Source organism: Megalopta genalis, chromosome 4 (assembly GCF_051020955.1).
Source record: "Megalopta genalis isolate 19385.01 chromosome 4, iyMegGena1_principal, whole genome shotgun sequence".
NCBI classification, from domain to species: domain Eukaryota; kingdom Metazoa; phylum Arthropoda; class Insecta; order Hymenoptera; family Halictidae; genus Megalopta; species Megalopta genalis.
The window spans coordinates 21,893,969-21,915,038 of NC_135016.1; the positions used below are offsets into that span (position 1 = coordinate 21,893,969).

General features: G+C 40.2%; 1 protein-coding gene across 3 annotated transcripts in view; it reads left to right on the forward strand.

Moving 5' to 3' along the window:
- The window catches only part of SNF4Agamma (SNF4/AMP-activated protein kinase gamma subunit), a 260,410-nt gene that overhangs the window by 49,585 nt on the left and 189,755 nt on the right, over positions 1-21,070 (forward strand). For all 3 annotated transcript variants that reach the window (XM_033467829.2, XM_033467828.2, XM_033467830.2), the window contains one exon: positions 6,168-6,790. In XM_033467829.2, the coding sequence (XP_033323720.2) occupies positions 6,168-6,790 (623 nt within the window). The remainder of the gene's footprint in view (positions 1-6,167; positions 6,791-21,070) is intronic.

Below are 21,070 nucleotides of genomic sequence, written 5' to 3' on the forward strand. Positions count from 1 at the left end.
TGTGGGTTTTATTTGATTCCGATCAAAATGTTCGGTTCAATGGTGTTGTTGTCTCTTTATGAATGTCCTTTGATCGTTACATGGAATCTGTTGCGTCGTCTGGAGGTGTTTGGGCAAGTTTTGATGTTCAGGTGATTCGTATTTCGAACAGGCTAATTATTTCGTACGCGTTCATATCAATTATCATTTTTATCATTTCATTATCACTCTCCGTCTCCGTTCGAAGACGAATTACAGTAATGTCTCCCTAACTGACGCATAGATTGTGCACACAAATGGGCAATTTGGGAAGAGGAGATACGATTATTCGAGCCTTGGACCCCGTTTTTATAATCGCGAGGCTCTGATAATCGCATCTTCACTTCCCAAATCGTCCATTTTCGTTTGCAAGCTGAAGGAAAATTCGGGAGAATTTATTGCATTTCCAGAAACTGCTTTATTCGTTTTATTAGAACTTCGCGATAGTAATATAATAGAAACTATGATTACAAATACCGTATATTCTGGATATCGGTAAAAATGTTTAATGTAAATGAAAATTCAAAATACAGTAATGTCTCCCTAACTGACGCATAGATTGTGCACACAAATGGGCAATTTGGGAAGAGGAGATACGATTATTCGAGCCTTGGACCTCGTTTTTATCACCGCAAGGGTCTGATAATCGCATCTTCACTTCCCAAATCGTCCATTTTCGTTTGCAAGCTGAAGGAAAATTCGGGAGAATTTATTGCATTTCCAGAAACTGCTTTATTCGTTTTATTAGAACTTCGCGATAGTAATATAATAGAAACTATGATTACAAATACCGTATATTCTGGATATCGGTAAAAATGTTTAATATAAATGAAAATTCAAAATACAGTAATGTCTCCCTAACTGACGCATAGATTGTGCACACAAATGGGCAATTTGGGAAGAGGAGATACGATTATTCGAGCCTTGGACCCCGTTTTTATAATCGCGAGGCTCTGATAATCGCATCTTCACTTCCCAAATCGTCCATTTTCGTTTGCAAGCTGAAGGAAAATTCGGGAGAATTTATTGCATTTCCAGAAACTGTTTTATTCGTTTTATTAGAACTTCGCGATAGTAATATAATAGAAACTATGATTACAAATACCGTATATTCTGGATATCGGTAAAAATGTTTAATGTAAATGAAAATTCAAAATACAGTAATGTCTCCCTAACTGACGCTCAGATTGTCCACAAAGATGGCCAATTGGGGAAGTGGAGATACGATTATTCGAGCCTCGCCTCTCGTTTTTTAATAGTCGTCGACAATTCGTAACTATAAAAATGAACCGCAAGGCTCGAACAATCGTATCTTCTCTTCCCAAATTGTCCATTTTTGTGAACAATCCATGCGTCAATTAGAGAGACATTACTGTAATTGTTTAGGCGCCGAGCCGGTTATGTTTGCTCACGAACGATCGAAATTACGGGACGAACGTTGTAACTATCGATGATGTTGCTAAAAAATGTCGGCCGCGTTCTATCCCGCAGATTCCGAATGGAAAACATTGACAAAAGTGTCACGCATTACCGATACGAGCTCGTTCATTTATATTCAATTATTGTCGTCGACTCTCGGCACCGTAACGCACTGGATCGTGCTGGATCGGTTAAGCTTTTCATTACGTAAAATGATCGACAGCCTGTAATGGTATCCGGTTTTCGCAGCAGCTTGCATCACGTCTTACGAATATGGAAATTTGTTGTTGTCGGAATAACATATATCTCTGCGCGGCTTGTGCAACAAAATTGCGAGGCGTGACCGTAGAAGATCAATTCGGGGATCGCGCTGTGGCCGAAATAGCGACGAGAAAAATGGGCGGCTATCAAAATTTCTCGAATTTTGCTGTGCATACAGAATCGAAAGTGCAGTCTGTTCGCGCTGCGTGAGTCAGATTTCGTTCGGCTCGCAGACTTCGATACATTTTTCAACGGCAATTTAGATTCTCCAGATGTCTGCGTTGTAAATAATCTCGTAATAATTGCAGCATAATAATAGATAATGCATAAAAATAATATTGTCACGTTGAGTGGCTTGTCAATCATTAATTTTTAAGACTGAGTTTTGAAATTAATTTTCATTCTAATATATGTATATATACATTCGGTTTGTTTAATATACATATTTAGATTCTCCAGATGTCTGCGTTGTAAATAATTTCGTAATAATTACAGCATAATAATAGATAATATATAAAAATAATATTATCACGTTGGGTGGCGCGTCGGTCATCAATTTTTAAAACTAAGTTTTGATACTTATTTTCATTCTAATATATATATGTATGTATGTATTGAACAAACCGAATGTTACTAGGATTTTTCGTATAAAAAAGAGTTAAATTATTATTTGCTCTGTTAAATTTTTGATGTTCTTATTCGATCGAATATTGCGAGAATTTTTGGAATTGATACACGCGGCACTTAAAGCGTTGCACTTAAAGTGCAATTGATAAAATATATAAATAAATAATATATAATAATTATCAATATTGAAAGTGGCCCGTGTTTTGGTTCGATTGATTAGTCGCAGACGTACAGAGTGCAGCTTTCGATTAGGAAAAGTGTTAATTTCGCGAAGTAGATTGGATTAGACTCTTGGCGGGTGTGTCGATTGCGTGTGTATGACGGGCCGCACGGAAACCAGCATATTGCGAAACACGATTCGGGCATTAAAACGCGCGTCGGGCTATTAGAAGCAGCTCTCGCACTCGTTCAATAAGAGCTAAGATTAGCGTAGCGGCTGGTGGTTTAGCTTCGTTTAGTTCCGTTTGGCAACGATTCTACCAACAGCGCGAAAAGTCACTCCACTTAGGCAACGATTAGATTATATTCATAGATTTATTATATATATATTTCCGTAACGGGATTCGCGGGAACTCGATCCACGCGGGAATTATTATTATTATTATTATTTAGTAAGCAAATGTCGGGGCTACCGATAACTTTATATGTATGTATATATTCTCGTTCGACGTCCGCCGAATTTTAATCGCGCATCCGAAATGTTCGCGCTTCTGCTCGCAGCATCGTTTGTATAATTCGCTCGTATTTCCATTGGTAAACTAACTGTTCTACATATTTAGAACAGCCGGGGGACGACATAATTGCACTTATGTCCTATGCGATTGTCGCATTAACGAGGAACGTAACGCAAATCGGTGAGACGAGTGCTGCAAAAGTCAAGGTTAAAAAAACGCTCTGCAATTCGTGCGCCGGCGACTTCTATTTTCTTACTCGATTCGCGACAGTAAAATTATGGAGATTTTATTGTTCTATTATTATATTTTATTATTTTATAGTGAAATTATGGAGATTTTATTATTCTCTCTCTCTCTATTATTATTTTATAGTAAAATTATGGAGATTTTATTACTCTATTATTATTTTATAGTAAAATTATGGAGATTTTATTGTTCTATTATTATTTTATTATTTTATAGTAAAATTATGGAGATTTTATTATTCTATTATTACTTTATTATTTTATAGTAAAATTATGGAGATTTTCTTATTCTCCCTCTCTCTATTATTATTTTATAGTAAAATTATGGAGATTTTATTGTTCTATTATTATATATATATTTTATTATTTTATAGTAAAATTATGGAGATTTTATTGTTCTATTATTATTTTATTATTTTATAGTAAAATTATGGAGATTTTATTATTCTATTATTACTTTATTATTTTATAGTAAAATTATGGAGATTTTCTTATTCTCCCCCTCTCTCTATTATTATTTTATAGTAAAATTATGGAGATTTTATTGTTCTATTATTATATATATATTTTATTATTTTATAGTAAAATTATGGAGATTTTATTATCCTATTATTTATATATTTTATTATTTTATAGTAAAATTATGGACATTTTATTATCCTATTATTATGTAGCAAAATTATTGAGATTTATTATTTTATTATTCAGATTATATTATTTTATTATTTTATTATTACTATTATTGCGATCTTTTTATTTTACCTTTTCCACGGAAACATTTCTATCCTCGATGAACGTAAAATAATCCATAATTAACGAGTTTCGTGTATTAGACAGTCGCGCAGTGCCAACGTTATAATCTCAGCCGAATCCGATCATATTTTCCTGTCATTCTCGAGCCGAACGCAACTCCTAGCTTTAGAAACCATATTTTTCCGGGTTACCACCGAAATAGCGCTATAATCAACAAGAGAGCAGATAATTATACACATATGTACACACACAGACAACAGGCGCACAGCAGAATCTTGCGGAACTGAACAAGGAAACTAAACGAACGGTTAATGCTGAATGAAATCCGAAATTACACACACGATGTTTCGTAACTCGCGATACAGGCTGCGCGGAAATTTCGCATTTGACGGGATGATAAGCCGAGGAAAGCGCCGGAGAAAATACTTACGTATTCCAGGGTTTTTCTTAAGCGACCCGGCGGCGGTTCAATGAAGCGAACAAATTACGAGCCGCGAAACTGTCACGACGATGCAAAACGTCGCGTCGAAAATGTGCGCCGAACCGCAACATTTTTATGCGGTGTTACATGTATTTCTTTCGTTTCCGACCTTGTCCTCCCTTTTAAAATCAATTATCCCGGTATCGCTGTATTCGTTATCCAGACGTTTGTATTCGTCCGACCTGGTGAAAGAGAAAACGTAACCTGTTCATTCTGAAAGATTATAACAAAGAGCGCTTATTATTTCTCAATAAATCGTTCCATTCGAGAGAATCCGTTTAACATGGTTACGTATTCTTATGTCTTCGAGAGAGTCGATATATGGATAACATCGTTCATTATTCATATTATTCACATTATTCACGGCAACATTATTCATTAGATTTAGAAGTATAGTAATGTCTCTCTAATTGACGCTCAGTTTGTCCACAAAGATGGACAATTTGAGAGAAGGAGATTTATCGTGACGATTTCTTCGCTCTGTGGACCAAATACAGTAATGTCTCTCTAATTGACGCTCAGATTGTGCATTTGGAAGAGGAGAATTTGGACAATTTGGGAAGAGGAGATACGATAATTCGAGCCTCGCAGCTCGTTTTTATAGTTCTTGATAATTCGTAACTGTAAAACGAGGCGCAAGACTCAATTCAATCATTTTTATAGTCGTCGATTGTCAACGATTATAAAAAAGAGATGCAGGGCACAAATAATCGCATCTCTTCTTACCAAATTGTCCATTTTTGTATGCAACCTGAGTTATATATTTATTATATAACTATATATATATATCTATATATTATATATATATATATATATATATATATATATATATATATATATATTATATAACATATAATAATATATATTTATATATTATATATTATATAACTATATATATCTATATATTATATATATCCTGATATTCTATATATTATACACGATTGTACACGATTATGCGGCTCATTTTTATAGCTGTTGACAATCGGTGACTATAAAAATCGGTAACTGCAGTAATGTCTCTCTAATTGACGCTCAGATTGTCCAGAAAAATGGACAATTTGGGAAAAGGAGATACGATTACTTTAGCCTTGCGGTGCACCGTTTTCATAGTCACGAATTGTCAAGATCTATAAAAACGAGCTGCAAGGCTCGAACAATCGTATCTCCACTTCCCGAATTGTCCATTTTTGTGCGCAATCTAAGCGTCAATAAGGGAGACATTACTGTAGTTACCGATTGTCAACAGCTATAAAAACGAGCCGCATAATCGTACACAATATATAGACTATCACGATATATAATATATATAGAATCTGTATAAAACATGTATACATTGAATATGTGATTCACTATAAACGTTTGCCGAAGGGTCGAACTACCCGAGCGACTCCGCGAACGTCGCTCCCAACCGTAGCGAACGCGTTAATAACGCGGAAGGTCCGTAACGGAAAGCGGCACGTTGCCTGCACCGCGAGGTGAAGCAGCGACAAGATCGCACAAACGCGAGCGATCCGGGTGCTCGTCGAGCTATACACTCGCGGCACGAAACCGCGCGCGGACAGAGACCGTCTTTGTGGCGGCAGACCTCGCGAGTGCAGCCGCGCCGAACAATGGTCCCTTTGTCGCGATGTCTCGCCGGGAATCATCGACGCCGTCTCTCTTCTCACCTATCCCCGCTGCCTGTTTCAGGGAAGAACGCGGAGCCGGCCGCGCCGCCGCCGCCGCTGGAGAACATCGGCGGCAGCAAGAACGACGTCTCGAAGGCCGAGGACATCGAGGAGAAGCTGGAGAACGCCTCCTCGAAGGCCTCGAGCCCGTCCGCCTCCGAGAAGTCCAGCTCGGAGAGGATCGATCAGAAGTCGATCGGCGGCTCGTCCGCGTCCGAGTTGAAGGCCGCGATCGCGACGACGACGACGACAGTAACAGCGACGACCACCGCGTCGACGCCGACGGCCACGACCGCGACGACCGTCAACGCGACGACCACCGCCGCCACCACCACCGGCACCACCTCGAGATTCACCACGTGCACCGTCACCTCGCCGACCTCCACCACCAAGCCCCCTTTGAGGCGCAGGAACACCACGGGCCCCGGAATGACCTTCCCGGCCACCGATCCGCCGACCTATTCCGCCAGCATGACCTTCTCCAGGACCAGCCCCCTGCCCAGCCCTCATCTCGATAAAAGGTACTTCGACAGCAGCCTCATCGAGATGAAGAGCCAGGCGAGCAGCTCCAGCACCCTGGACTACGACTCCACGGAGGAGGTCTGGGTGCGCAGGGTGGACTTCGTTCAGGAACGGAAGAGAAAGGTGAGCACGGTTATGTCTTTTGAACTTTGTTTTCTTTTTTTTCGGTGGAAATGAATCTCGTTTAACCGTTCGAGTCCCGGGGGTTGTTCAGGAAACACGGTCGAAAAATGACGAACACCGTGGTAGCGCTTGTCTTAATTAATTGCGAAGAGAATCAAGGGGCGCGACAGCGCTCGTCAAGATTGACAAACAAAAGAAAAGGAAAAAAGGAATGAAAAAAGGCAGCTATGTGATGTAAGTGCATCACTAAAGTTCGATCGCGACGCAAGATCCGAACAGCGCGATCGCGGTGCTTCGGACTCAAACGGTTAATTCCGAGATTTGAGGAAGCGAATTTAGTTTCTGGTTAGATACGCCGTAAGGTATCCTGTTGATCGTATATGGCTGACAGAATTGTTTGTTCAGATTTAGAAGGGATTTGTGTGCTTATTTTCAATGCTGCGAGCAGGAGCTGAAATAGTACCGAGACCTTTTTAAGCTATTATTTGTCGGTTCTCGCTGACACAGTTGTAAAAACTGTCGTAACTGAAATGAGGGGTTCCTGAGGTGATTTCAAGTAACTTTTTCCTTTGCGAAAATGCAATCCGCGGCTTCGTTTACGAGTTATTGGCGAAAAACGCTGGCCAATGAGAGGCCAGCGCGGCTGGCGCGAGGCGGCTCGGTCGACGAGCGCAGGAAACCCAGTTCCGCTGATTGGCTCGGCCGCCTAGCGCTAGACGAGCTCGCCTCTCATTGGTCACTGTTTTTCGCTAATAACTCGTAAACGAAGCCGCGGATTGCAATTTCGCTAAGGAAAAAGTTGCTTCAAATGACCTCAGGAATCTCTCGTTTCCCAGAAGTACCATAATTTTGGAACATCCTGTATATGTCTGTGTACCGAGTCATATCGGTCTCGGTTTCGATTTTTATGATAATTTCACTATGTCGTCGATTTTTGCGTATTATACTGGGTGATCCATGCAAACAATGGCACCTAGATCATAGATTATAGAATCACAAAAATTGTTTTACGTGGAACATGACTATTATATTAAGTCAAAAATATTTTAGTATGTTTCTCTACCTGTGATTTGGTCTTATATCGCCACAGAGTAGACTTCGGTCTTCCCCACCTGTTGCCAAGCATCGTGCAAAGCTTAAATAGCCGAGAGATAATTCCACCTTACGATAATTCGTTATAACTTTTTATTTTTAAACGATCGAGCCAAACTACGAAAATAAACAAAATCATTAACACTTGATTTGTAATTGGTATAGCAATGTTACGTTTGGTTGCACGCAACTTCATCGGTGTTTTCGAGTGATTCGAACGAGCCAGGATTCAGGAAAGCAGAAGCAGACGAAAATAATTCTGAATGCACACAGAATTCCGAGGCGACGTGTTCGCGCAAGAAATTATTGCTAAAATTAAATGTACACTTGCACGCCACCGTGTTCGGTTTCCAGTGTTGACGCAAAGCCACGTTATATCGATTCTAATTATTCGATAAAATGTTTGCTTTGTTATGTTGTGTGCTGTGCACATATGTCGCCTATTCCCCAAAGCAGAATTGGTATTCGCATTTTTGCCGACGTCGTACGATTTACGCTATTATTATACACGTGCATACGTGGCTTTATATTATTTCTTGGTACGTGATTCAAGTATTTTGTACGAGGAAATTTCGAGAATTTTTCGCACTTACGTCATCGTGCGATACAAGAATGTCGAATCGTTTCGAACTCTGATTACATTGGCGATTTTTATGCAAATTCTCATTTCCATATGTCGTTTTACAAAAATAAATCAGAATAAAAGAGAAGTTTCTTTAAAGAATTACTCATTGTAAAAGAAAAGTTAACTGTTTAAGAAGAATGTATACACATTGATATTCTTTATCAAATTATGTATATATCTATACAGGGTGTCCCAAAATTATGGTACTTCCAGGAAATGAGAGGTTCCTGAGGTTATTCGAAGTAACTTTTTCCTTAGCGAAAATGCAATCCGCGGCTTTGTTTACGAGTTATTAACGAGAAACAGTGACCAATGGGAGGCGAGCTTGGCTGGCACGCGGCGGCCGAGCCAACGAGCGCACGGAGCTCGGTTCCGCTCATTGGCTCGATCGCCTAGCCTAGGCGAACTCGCCTCTCATTGGCTTGGCCGCCTCGCGCCGGCCGTGCTCGCCTCTCATTGGTCGCTGTTTTTCGTTAATAACTCGTAAACGATGCCTCGGAGAGCATTTTTGTAAAGGAAAAAGTTGCTTCAAATCACCTCAGGAATCCCTCGTTTCTCGGAAATACCATAATTTTGGGACACCCTGTATATATGTACAGTGTCATATTTAAATAAAATATGAAAATAGATCAAAGTTACTTATACAGCACAAGATCGCAGTAACTCGTACACTTTTCAAGAAGTTCGCAACAGCCGACTGCTTGAAAGTCAGCGCGTGCAGTGAACGCAAAAAGATCCGCAGTCTGCTTAAAATAAATGAGCGTCTTTAATCGAATTTGTATCGGTACGACGCCGGAATTCGAGTCGTTCTAAATATTTATATCGCCCCGGCACACCGTGCGGAGTTCAAATTAGTTCCAGTTTCCCACGGATATCGAAAAAACTTTCGGGCTCGAACTATGGCGGAGTTATCCCAGCTGGCTCGAGCTTCAGTCGATGTACAAATAATTCGCCGCGCCGTTTGGTAATTCGAGTTTTGTGTTTTGATTATCGGTTTAGAGTTAAAGTTCAACAAAATTAGCTCGAGCCGATTGAAACAACCCGTGGAAACAGATTGTTCCTTAGAAACGGATTAAGCACAGTCATTGCTTAACGCTTAAGAAAATCTTCGTACAAAAGTGGGAACCGACCCTGCGTTATGTGCTCATTTTCGGCGCGGCACCCCGTACGGTGGGAGTGTCACGACGGACAACGCGCTCGTACCGAAAGGGTTAATATACAAATAAATTACAAGTTAAAAAAAAGAAAAAAAAGGAAACACAGCTTATTATCCCAATCATCTTAAAAAATCGTAGGGAACCGCGTATATCAAATGCGCGGGAAAACAACTCCTTTGCATCCGTCTAGCGTAGAAAAGAGCATCGCAGCCCAGTCGACAGTCAGTCAGCCCATCCGTCCGTCCGTCCATCCGTCCGTCTAATTGTAGTAATTGACTAATTGCCGCGAGGAGGAACGGTCTCGCAAATTTGTTTACCGTGGTCGCGGTACGAACTGTTGCGAAAGTCAATGGCGCAAGAGAGCGCGGTCTCGCGTACTCGCGATACAATGAAATTGAGGATCGTGTTTCGCGGTTGCGACATCGTGACTCGCATACTTCTCCAACGATGCGGCAAAATCGTTTCGTTAACTGAAATTCATATCCGCCAAATCGTTTACCGCTCTCGTTCTCCATTCACACGCGACCAAGAAAAACGATCGCTTTCGCGCGCGGCATTCGCGCATTTTCCGCGATCCGAGAATCAGCGTTAACCTTTTAGGCACGACGCGCCACTATAGTGGCTTCCGCGGATGTCATCTTTCAGAACGACACGCCACTAATAGTGGCTTTCGCGGATGTCATCTCTCTGGACGACGCGCCACTATAGTGGCTTGCTCTAGTAGCTCACTCCCTCATCGTTCGAACCAAATAATCGTCTTCATATGCATTGTTTCACACTTCTTTTGTCTTCGCATCGATTTACAACAGTCCACAGGGTGTCCCAAAAATGTCTCGCAATACGAAAATGGCGGGTTCCTTGGATCATTTGAAGCAACTTCTTCCGTTACAAAAATGTTCTCCGAGGCACCGTTAACGAGTTATTAACGAAAAACTGTGACCAATAAGAATCGAGTACGGCTGACGCGAGGCGGCCCAGCCAACCAGCGCGCGAAGCCCAGTTCCGCTCATTGATTCGATCGCCTCGCGCCAGCCGAGCTCGCCCCTCATTGGTCACTGTTTTTCGTTAATAACTCGTTAACGGTGCCTCGGAGAACATTTTTGTAAAGGAAAAAGTTGCTTCGAATGGCCTGAGGAACCCGCCACTTTCGAATTGCGAGACATTTTTGGGACGTTTGCGTTTGAACACGTTTAAAAATATGGATGCTAACTTTCGAGAAGATTTACTTGTGTATTTGTTATCTCAGGATACTGATATTTTTCTCAGTATAAATAATTTCGTATAAACATTAAAAAATCACCACTTTTCATTACGGTAAAGTAACTTATGCCACTTTCAAAATAGACGGCTCGTATGTACATATGTACTTTCGTCGGACATTTTTCTCTCGCCCGCGCTTTTCTTTCTGTAGTATGTTCACGTAAACTATACCGTACGCCGAGGAAACAGTTCGTAATCTTCGGATCAGACTGATACTGCTTGATCAAAGCGACGCGAATTCGCTTTCGCGGAATGCAGGAAACCTGGATTTTCAGTTTCTACGAAATGATGTTTACTTGCGTCTTAAAATCTAATTCGTACGTCGAAGTGTAAAAAAAAAACGAGAGAAAGAAATTTTTTTCGTATTAATTGTATAATTTTCTTCTGTTAATAGTGATATAATACAATATATAATAATAATATAATAATACATAATATAATAATATATTATAATAATAATAATATAATAATATATATATATAATAATACATTAATATATAATATATAATATATTATTAATATATAATAATAATCCATAATAACTTCTCCGTATTAATATAATTTTTTTCGATAATTTAACTCAACTCCAAATTACCCTAACTATAAACTTGACCAGTAAACAACACGCGCGTTACTCTAACCCAGGCATCTGCGAACCTCGTCGACAGTAATAAAAGAATTAATCGCAAATGATTAATAAAAGTCGCTCAGTTCGCATCAGCAATGACGCAAGACGCGCGATCCTCTCATTATGCATTAACTAATCGAGACTAATCGAAACGCCGTGTGCGCGGTCTGTGACCATTTAAAGTCCGGTTCACAACGAGCGAGGTGTGTTCGCCGCGATATGATCGGTGACGGAGTTATGGTTGTCACGAACGACCAATCTCGCCGCGTGTAACGTTACGAGATCATCGATTGACGCGTCCTGTCGCGCGTGATCTCGTCAAGATAAATAATCTTTATTGTGTACAATCCGGAGCGGTTCGCGAATTTATTTTTATTCGCGTGATTCCGAACGCGGTTCGAAAATAAATTCGAGCAAAACACCGACGATAACGATAACGATCGTAATCGGGATTACGGTACGTCCAGGCAGGCCCCGTGCTTTCATGCGCGCGAGCATGCAGAATTTTCGTTTCGCTTATCGGAGGCGTTTGCAAGGTGCATTTAGCCGGTGTCGGACACGCTCGTCGTGCATCCGCGAAATCGACCTCTCGCCGCAATCGATAGCTTCCGTAAACAAGCAGGCTAACGGACGATCCTTGCCGGATAACTATGGCGTTGCATGGTTATAAAAAGGAAGGTTCGACGAACCGGCCTCGGGGTACCTCGAGGGCCTTACCTTCTCTCTCTCTCTCTCTCTCTCTCTCTCTCTCTTTCGCTCTTCTCTCTCGCGGTCTTTTCTCTCGCGCTCTCTCTCTCGCGCTCTTCTCTCTCGCTCTCTCTCTCTCTCTCTCTCGCAGTCTCTTACTTGCGCGCTCTCTCTCTCTCTCTCTCTCTCGCAGTCTCTTACTTGCGCTCTCTCTCGCGCTCTTCTCTCTCGCGCTCTCTCTCTCGCGCGCTCTCTTACTCGCTTTCTTCTCTTTCGCGTTCTTCTCTCTCTCGCGCTCTCGCTCTCTCGCGTTCGCTCTCTCTAGCGCGCCTCTCTCTCTCTCTCTCTCTCTCTCTCTCTCTCTCTCTCTATCGCGCTCGCTCTCTCTAGCGCGCGCTCTCTCTCTCTAGCACTCTCCCTCTCTCTCTCTCTCTGGAAAGGGTAGATCGCCTTGGTCACGAAGTCTCGCCGCTGCGAACACGGGCCCCCCGGCTCAACCGAAGTCCTTCTTCATCCGACGAGGACTCGAGATCGATCGGCGAGCTGGTCTTCTGCGCGATTGAATTTGTCCTCCTCGCGTGCACGGCCGCGCTGCCCGTTCGATTACCAGGCGTTTAATTAAAATTCATTAGCCGCGAGTCGAGTTTTCTTTACAATGTTGCTCGTCGCAGAGCATATAAAACGATGCCCGATTCGGGAGACGCGACACCGTTGTTCGAAAAGCAATTTGTCAGGGGACACTGAAAATCGCCGGGGGCCCTTTTATCTTCCACTGCCCTTTGACCTGCAAATTAGCCATTTTTAAATATTTTACTAATTTCGAAACAGTTGTTTTATTGAAAGTAAAACAGAGAGAGAGAGAGAGAGAGAGAGAGAGAGAGAGAGAGAGAGAGAGAGAGAGAGGGAGAGAGCGCGTGAGATAGAGAGAACGAGAGAGAGAGAGAGAGAGAGCGCGAGAGAGAGAGAGAGGGAGAGAGAACATCTAAACAATAAACATCTTGTTATTGCCACAATTTACAGAATTTATTTTATATGGTTAATATTATTAATATTACAGGAATAACTCTTTTAAAATTGGACCGATCGACTCGTATTTTTTTAGCTGTTCAGCCCGGAGAATGTGTACAAAATTTGTTTAAACACTTCAATTATCTCCAAACAAACGAAACGAAATAAAACGCTCAGGTTTCTCGACTTTTTTATCCGAGCCCATAACGAAAATTTCACAAAAATGCACCTTGCAGCTGAAAAGAAAACGTCCGTCTTTAATTTTCTTATCGTTCCAACCAATTGCAATGCTTCTAAACAATTTTGTAGCCGTTCTAAATCCGGATTTTATACATTTAAAAAAATTATACGTTTATACATTTAATTAAATTTATACATTTTAAAATTACAAAGTCGACTGGGCGCAATTTGAAACGATGAAAAGATTACGAGAATAAAAGGAATTAACCCTTTGCGCTCGAAGCTATTTTAACCGTAAATATAAAACCATTTTTCTCGCTTACAGTATTTTTATTTTATATAATAAAATGCATTTTATGCATGTGAAATTGACTCTTGGGACTCGCGCAACACTTGCGCTCTTAACAATTTCTTAAATCGAAACTTTGTTAATACAAAAATTATCTTGAAACGTGATGTAACAAATTTTAGCGGTGCCTTTGGGTCACCACTCGAGTGCAAAGGGTTAAAAACAATTGCTAAGGCAAGGAAGATGTTCCGAATTAGCTCTCGCGTTTTGCAGCGTTCTCGCGGAACATTTTCATTTCGCGCAAGAATCCGCGGTCCGGCGACCATTTTCGCGAGCCACCACCGTGTCGCGTATTCAGGGTGCGGAAAAAAAAATGGAATATATAAAGGAGCGTACTTGGAACTCTTTTCGCCCCCGGCCGTCGCAATTTGATCTAACGAGATTAGACGGTAGCCGCGTCCCAGTTATCCGTCACCGTGGACAGTTAATTTATGGAAGTTCGGATCCGCAGAAGCGGTCGCAGTCTATTACAGAAACAATCTGCAATTCGCGCGGGGAAGGGTTGCCACCGGGCTTTTCCGAGTTCGAGAAGCAACTCGGCCGAAGTTTCGTTCCGGACGGAACTGCAATAAATCGCGCGGGTCACACCGCGGCGAGCGGTGCTGGCCGGCTCGGAATTTGAATACAATCATCGGCGGACAGTCGCGTAATGATCGCAGGTGACAAAAACACGTTCGCTGGACACGTGCGCGCCCCGAAAAACCCCTGCGGCAGTATCGTCTGTCCCAGATCTCGATGTGGTTGCTTTAATGATTCATGGCGCGGGGCACAGGGCGACGGAGGGGGGGGGGGGACTTAGGCGCAAGGCTTCCTTTAAGCTCTATCGATTCGGTTCGAAAGACGAATTACAATGCGTTGAATACTGTTATGATGGATACCGTGTCACGTAAGGCCTCCTTCGCCGATCACGTCGTACGTGAATTGCCCGAGTAAATAGCTGCGCGAGACGGGATTAGGTCGGCGAATAAATATTACGCGAGCGATTTTACGCTGCGAGTTGCAAACATTGTTGACGCGCCGAATGACTTTGATCTGTACCTGTTCTCGACGAAAGCTCGATGCATTTGCTTGTTGTATCTCGCGGAAGTTGCCGCTGAAAGCAACCGAAAGTAAATTGTACGGTAATGTCTCCCATACTGACGCTCAGATTGTGCCCACTAAAATGGATCATTTGGGAAGAGGAGACACGATTATTCGGGCCTTGCGATTCGTTTTTATAATTGTGGACAATTTATAGCTATAAAAATTAACCGCAAGACTCGAATAATCGTATCTTCTCTTCCCAAATTGTCCATTTCTGTGCACAATCTGAACGTCAATTTGGGAGACATTACTGTATTTTGAATTTTCATTTATATTAAACATTTTTACCAATATCCACAATATACGGTATTTGTAATATAATAGTTTCTATTATATTACTACCGCGAAGTTTTAATAAAATTAATAAAATAGTTCCTAGAAATGCACTAAATTCTCCCGAATTTTCCTTCAGCTTGCAAACGAAAATGGACGATTTGGGAAGAGGAGATGCGATTATCAGAGCCTCGTGGTTATAAAAACGGAGTCCAAGACTCGAATAATCGTATCTTCTCTTTCCAAATTGTCCATTTCTGTGCACAATCTGAGCGTCAGTAAGGGAGACATTACTGTATTTTGAATTTTCATTTATATTAAACATTTTTACCGATATCCACAATATATAGTATTTGTAATAATAGTTTCTATTATATTACTACCGCGAAGTTCTAATAAAATGAATAAAATAGTTTCTAGAAATACAATAAATTCTCCCGAATTTTCCTTCAGCTTGCAAACGAAAATGGACGATTTGGGAAGTGAAGATGCGATTATCAGAGCCTCGCGGTTATAAAAACGGAGTCCAAGACTCGAATAATCGTATCTTCTCTTCCCAAATTGTCCATTTCTGTGCACAATCTGAACGTCAATTTGGGAGACATTACTGTATTTTGAATTTTCATTTATATTAAACATTTTTACCGTGATATCCACAATATACGGTATTTGTAATATATGTATAATAGTTTCTATTATATTACTATCGCGAAGTTCTAATAAAACGAATAAAGCAGTTTCTGGAAATGCACTAAATTCTCCCGAATTTTCCTTCAGCTTGCAAACGAAAATGGACGATTTGGGAAGAGGAGATGCGATTATCAGAGCCTCGTGGTTATAAAAACGGAGTCCAAGACTCGAATAATCGTATCTTCTCTTCCCAAATTGTCCATTTCTGTGCACAATCTGAGCGTCAGTAAGGGAGACATTACTGTATTTTGAATTTTCATTTATATTAAGCATTTTTACCGATATCCACAATATACGGTATTTGTAATATAATTGTTTCTATTATATTACTACCGCGAAGTTCTAATAAAATGAATAAAATAGTTTCTAGAAATGCAATAAATTCTCCCGAATTTTCCTTCAGCTTGCAAACGAAAATGGACGATTTGGGAAGTGGAGATGCGATTATCAGAGCCTCGTGGTTATAAAAACGGAGTCTAAGACTCGAATAATCGTATCTTCTCTTCTCAAATTGTCCATTTCTGTGCACAATTTGAGCGTCAATTTGGGAGGCATTACTGTATTTTGAATTTTCATTTATATTAAACATTTTTACCGATATCCACAATATACAGTATTTGTAATATAATAGTTTCTATTATATTACTATCGCGAAGTTCTAATAAAACGAATTAAATAGTTTCTAGAAATACAATAAATTCTCCCGAATTTTCCTTCAGCTTGCAAACGAAAATGGACGATTTGGGAAGAGGAGATGCGATTATCAGAGCCTCGTGGTTATAAAAACGGAGTCCAAGACTCGAATAATCGTATCTCCTCTTCCCAAGTTGTTCATCTTTGCTCACGAATTGAAGGAAAACTAGAGAGAATTTACTGTATTTCGCGGATCATGAGACAATGGACTGTGTGAGTAAAAGTAGCAAATGAAAGTTATAAGCGAAGAGATCCAACGAATTAATTCACGTCTGTATATTATTCTCAACTGGTTAAAATCGTTTAAAGAAAAACATACGAATTTCTATTAATTTCTTTTTTACCTTATAATTGCTGAAGAATGAACAAATTTCAGTATATTGTTTTCAACTGGTTAAAATTCTTTCGAAAAGAATGATTTCCTACTTAGTCTCCCTTTCTTGTAATCGATGAATTCAATGTCGATTTTGCGTGAAAAGTCTTCTTCGGTTCTTAATAAATCCGGGAAGAAGGTTGATCGTTCTTCCAAAAATCTACAAAGCAGTGCAAAGAGTATGCAGAAATGGCGAAACGTGGAAACAGAGTTATTTTGTTTCATGAAATTCGTTCGAAGTTTCTATACGTGGTTCGGTAAAATAGATTAGCAGTAATTGGACAAGACCTTTTGCTCCAGCATAAGAAGCTTATCGTGGCATCGCTACATGTTTGCACAAATAGTTACGGACTCGTGTACCTTGGGAATAAAAAATCATGGAGCCACAACTCGGCCGTTTCTTTATTTCGCGTTTTTATTATATTCCGATTATGAAAACAGAAATACGTTTCCGGATCGTGATTCACTTTATAGATTCTTTTCAAAGTGCAATTTCTCTATTTATAAATATAATCGGTGTATTATGTATATATTCGGAGCAGGCTGCATCAAGAATCTCGAAAATGATGCAGTAACAAGATTCGATAGTGAATATAGCGTGTGTTGTTTGACATTGAACAACGTCCGCGCGAAGATAATTATCGCCGAAATTACATTTTATCAAGTTATCGAAGCAGTTAATGGCTCGCGCCCCACCCGGTGCGCGCACACAAGGCGTGCCGCGTGTATCCAATCGTTTTCAATCATTCTATTATATGAGAAAATTAAAAGTTCCCGGAAAAATGGAATCTCTTTCCTCGCGGAATTCATTCGTTTTTTTCGCGTCAGCGCGAACACATATACCTTTCCCGACACACGCTCGTCAACCAATACAACACTAAACCAGATCAACCTAGAATTACCTAGAATTATTAAATTATATATTAATTATAAAATATATATAAATATATAAAATATATATTATTATCATTGTTATTATTAATATATATTATATTTTATTATTATTATTATATATTATAATATTATATAGTAATATAATATCATATATATATAATAATAATAATAATAATAATATAATATTATTATATATTATATTATATATATTATAAAATATATATATATAAATTATATATTAATTATAAAAAGCTAATTTATTTTTTGTTAACCAGTCCGATCGTTCGAAACACCGCAGCTCCATGCGAACATTAAAGAAAGAAAAAAAAAATCGTTTCGCGATAAATTCATCCGCGGAGAAGATGCTTGTCATAGAATCTGTTTTGCTCAGCATCGGATCGTCAAGTTGAAGGTTAGCCGAAGGTCATCCGCTGTAAGTAAGAGCAGAGACTGACGGGATCGAGGGAAACTATGAAACAAAAGAGAATTAACGTCGGCGATAAAGAGAGAGGGAGAGAGAGAGAGAGAGAGAGAGAGAGAGACAGAGAGAGAGAGAGAGAGAGAGAGAGAGAGAGAGAGAGAGAGCTGACCTTACACCACATAATTTTTCTCGCACGAAAACGTTTACTTGAACACTTGAACTACTTACGTAATCACGTAACCCCGTTCAATGATTCCCAATGATTTCCGTTATCGCCGGATCAATGTCAGGGTCAAGAACTGTCTCTGTAGGTACGCGTTTCCGTTGCGATGCTCGGATCGTTTATTTTATCGCGAACGCAACGGCGCGCTCGCCGACAATTAGACAGCGCTAAAAGGGTAACCAGAAAATTCACGGCGAAACGCGGCTTTCAAATTTAGAGGAGCACATGCGTCCACCGACGTCCGCTGGCATAATGGAACATTGTTGCAACACGCTTCGCCGTATTGGTGCATGCTTTTCCGGGAACGTTTCACACGTGTCTCTTGCGCTCTCTCTCTCTCTCGTTCTCTGTCTCTCTCTCTCGTTCTTTCTCGTTCTCTGTCTCTCTCTCTCGTTCTTTCTCGTTCTCTCTCGCGCTCTCTCTCTCTCTCATTCTCTCTTGTTCTCTCCCGCTCTCTCTCTCGTTCTCTCCTGCGCTCTCTCTCTCGTTCTTTCTCGTTCTCTCTCGCTCTCTTTCTCGTTCTCTCCCGCTCTCTCTCGCTTCCTCTCTCTCGTTGTCTCTTTTGCGCGCTCTCTCGTGCTCTCTGTCTCTCGCGCACTCTCTCTCGTTGTCTCTCTCTCCTGCGCTCTCTCTCTCGCGTTTTTTTTCTCGCTCTCTCTCTCTCTCATGCTCTATGTCTCTAGCGCTCTCGCTCTCTTTCTCTCTCTCTCTCATGCTCTATGTCTCTAGTGCTCTCTCTCTCTCTCTCATGCTCTATGTCTCTAGCGCTCTCGCTCTCTCTCTCTCTCTCCCTCGCGCTCTTTCTCTCGCGCTCTCTCTCGCGCTCTCCATCTCGTTCTCTCTATCTCGTTCTCTCTATCTTGCACGCTCTCTCTCTCTCTCTAATTCTCTCTTCCTCTCTCTTACTCCCTCTCTCGCTCTCGCTCTCTCGCTCTTTTACTCCTTTGCTCTCTTTCTTTCTCTGTCTCCCATTCCCTCCTTCTCTGACTGTCTTTCTCTCTCTCTCTCTCTCTCTTTCCCTCTTTCTCTCTCTCTCTCTCTCTCTCTCTCTCTCTCTCTCTCTCTCTCTCTCTTCCTCGCTCACTCCGATACGTGCACGACGGAATTAAATGAAGTAAACGCGCTTTATTTGTCGTTTGCGATATTTCACTGTTTGTTGCGTAACGCGGCCGCGCGACGACTCATATGCCCGTTTTAGAGTACAAAGAATTTTACACGTGCCTTCGGCGGTTCGCGACAGGCATCCGAACAGAGTAATCGCATCCCGGGCCTGTCGTTAATCTATTTCAGTACTGACATTTTCGTGCGACTTTTCTTCGGCGAAATTCCCTCCCGCCGGCCGCGGGACACAGCCCACCGGTTATCATTCAACCCGTTCGATGTAATTCCAATCATTTTTCGTCCGTTCGGCAACATTATTGTTCCCCGGGACCAATACGCTCCCCGGAACCCGTGCGCGGCCGGCCCCATTATTCATCCGGGACAACAATCGAAAAACAAGGAGAAAAATCGTAAGGCGGAGACAGCCCGTCGAATTATTATCGGTTGTACGTTCTGGAAATGTACGGCTCGATTTTTCTTTATCGATACCGTCGCGATCCGGATCGCTGATCTCTTTCCGAGAACGACGTTTATCGGGGGAATATCAAAAATTGTACCTTCGGCAAAATAAGCGCGATCGTTAACACCGTTGAATGTTTACACGCGGCTCGCCTGTCGAAATTTCGTGGAATTTTATGAAGCGCGATATTTTATGATTTAGTTGTTTTTATAAGAAATTTGCATTTTCTAGGTAATGTTCAGAAAATGTCTGGCAACGTCGCATAGAGAATTATATTTTATATTATATTGGAGAATTATATTATAATTATTATTACAGAGAATTATATATTATTAGATATTATTATTATATTATATATTATTAGAGAATTATATTATAATTATTATTATAGAGAATTATATATTATTAGAGAATTCTACTATAATTATTATTATAGAGAATGATATATTATTAGAGAATTCTACTATAATTATTATTATAGAGAATGATATATTATTAGAGAATTCTACTATAATTATTATTATAGAGAATTATATATTATTAGAGAATTCTATTATAATTATTATTATAGAGAATTATATATTATTAGAGAATTCTACTATAATTATTATTATAGAGAATTATATTATAATAATTATTATAGAGAGTTATATATTATTAGATATTATTATTATATTATATATTATTAGATATTATTACTATATTATATATTATTAGAGAATTACATTATAATTATTATTATAGAGAATTATATATTATTAGATATTATTATTATATTATATATTATTAGAGAATTAATTATAATTATTATTATAGAGAATTTGCCAGTGGAATCGAAATGCTTCCGATCTTTTGCTCACCGCGCCGCGGTGTTTCTAATATAAAATGGCTGGTCGCGCTATTTAATATAAAATTATGCAAGGAAATAATACGCTGAAACGTTATCGAAATTAAACGAAGCAACGACGCCGCTCGAAGAGCAACGAAAAAATATCGGTAACAATATGTCGCAAACGCGGGACTTAATTTGACAGCGTTTGTCCCAGTTTCAGTATAAAATGGCTGCCACCCTCTAGAGTTCCA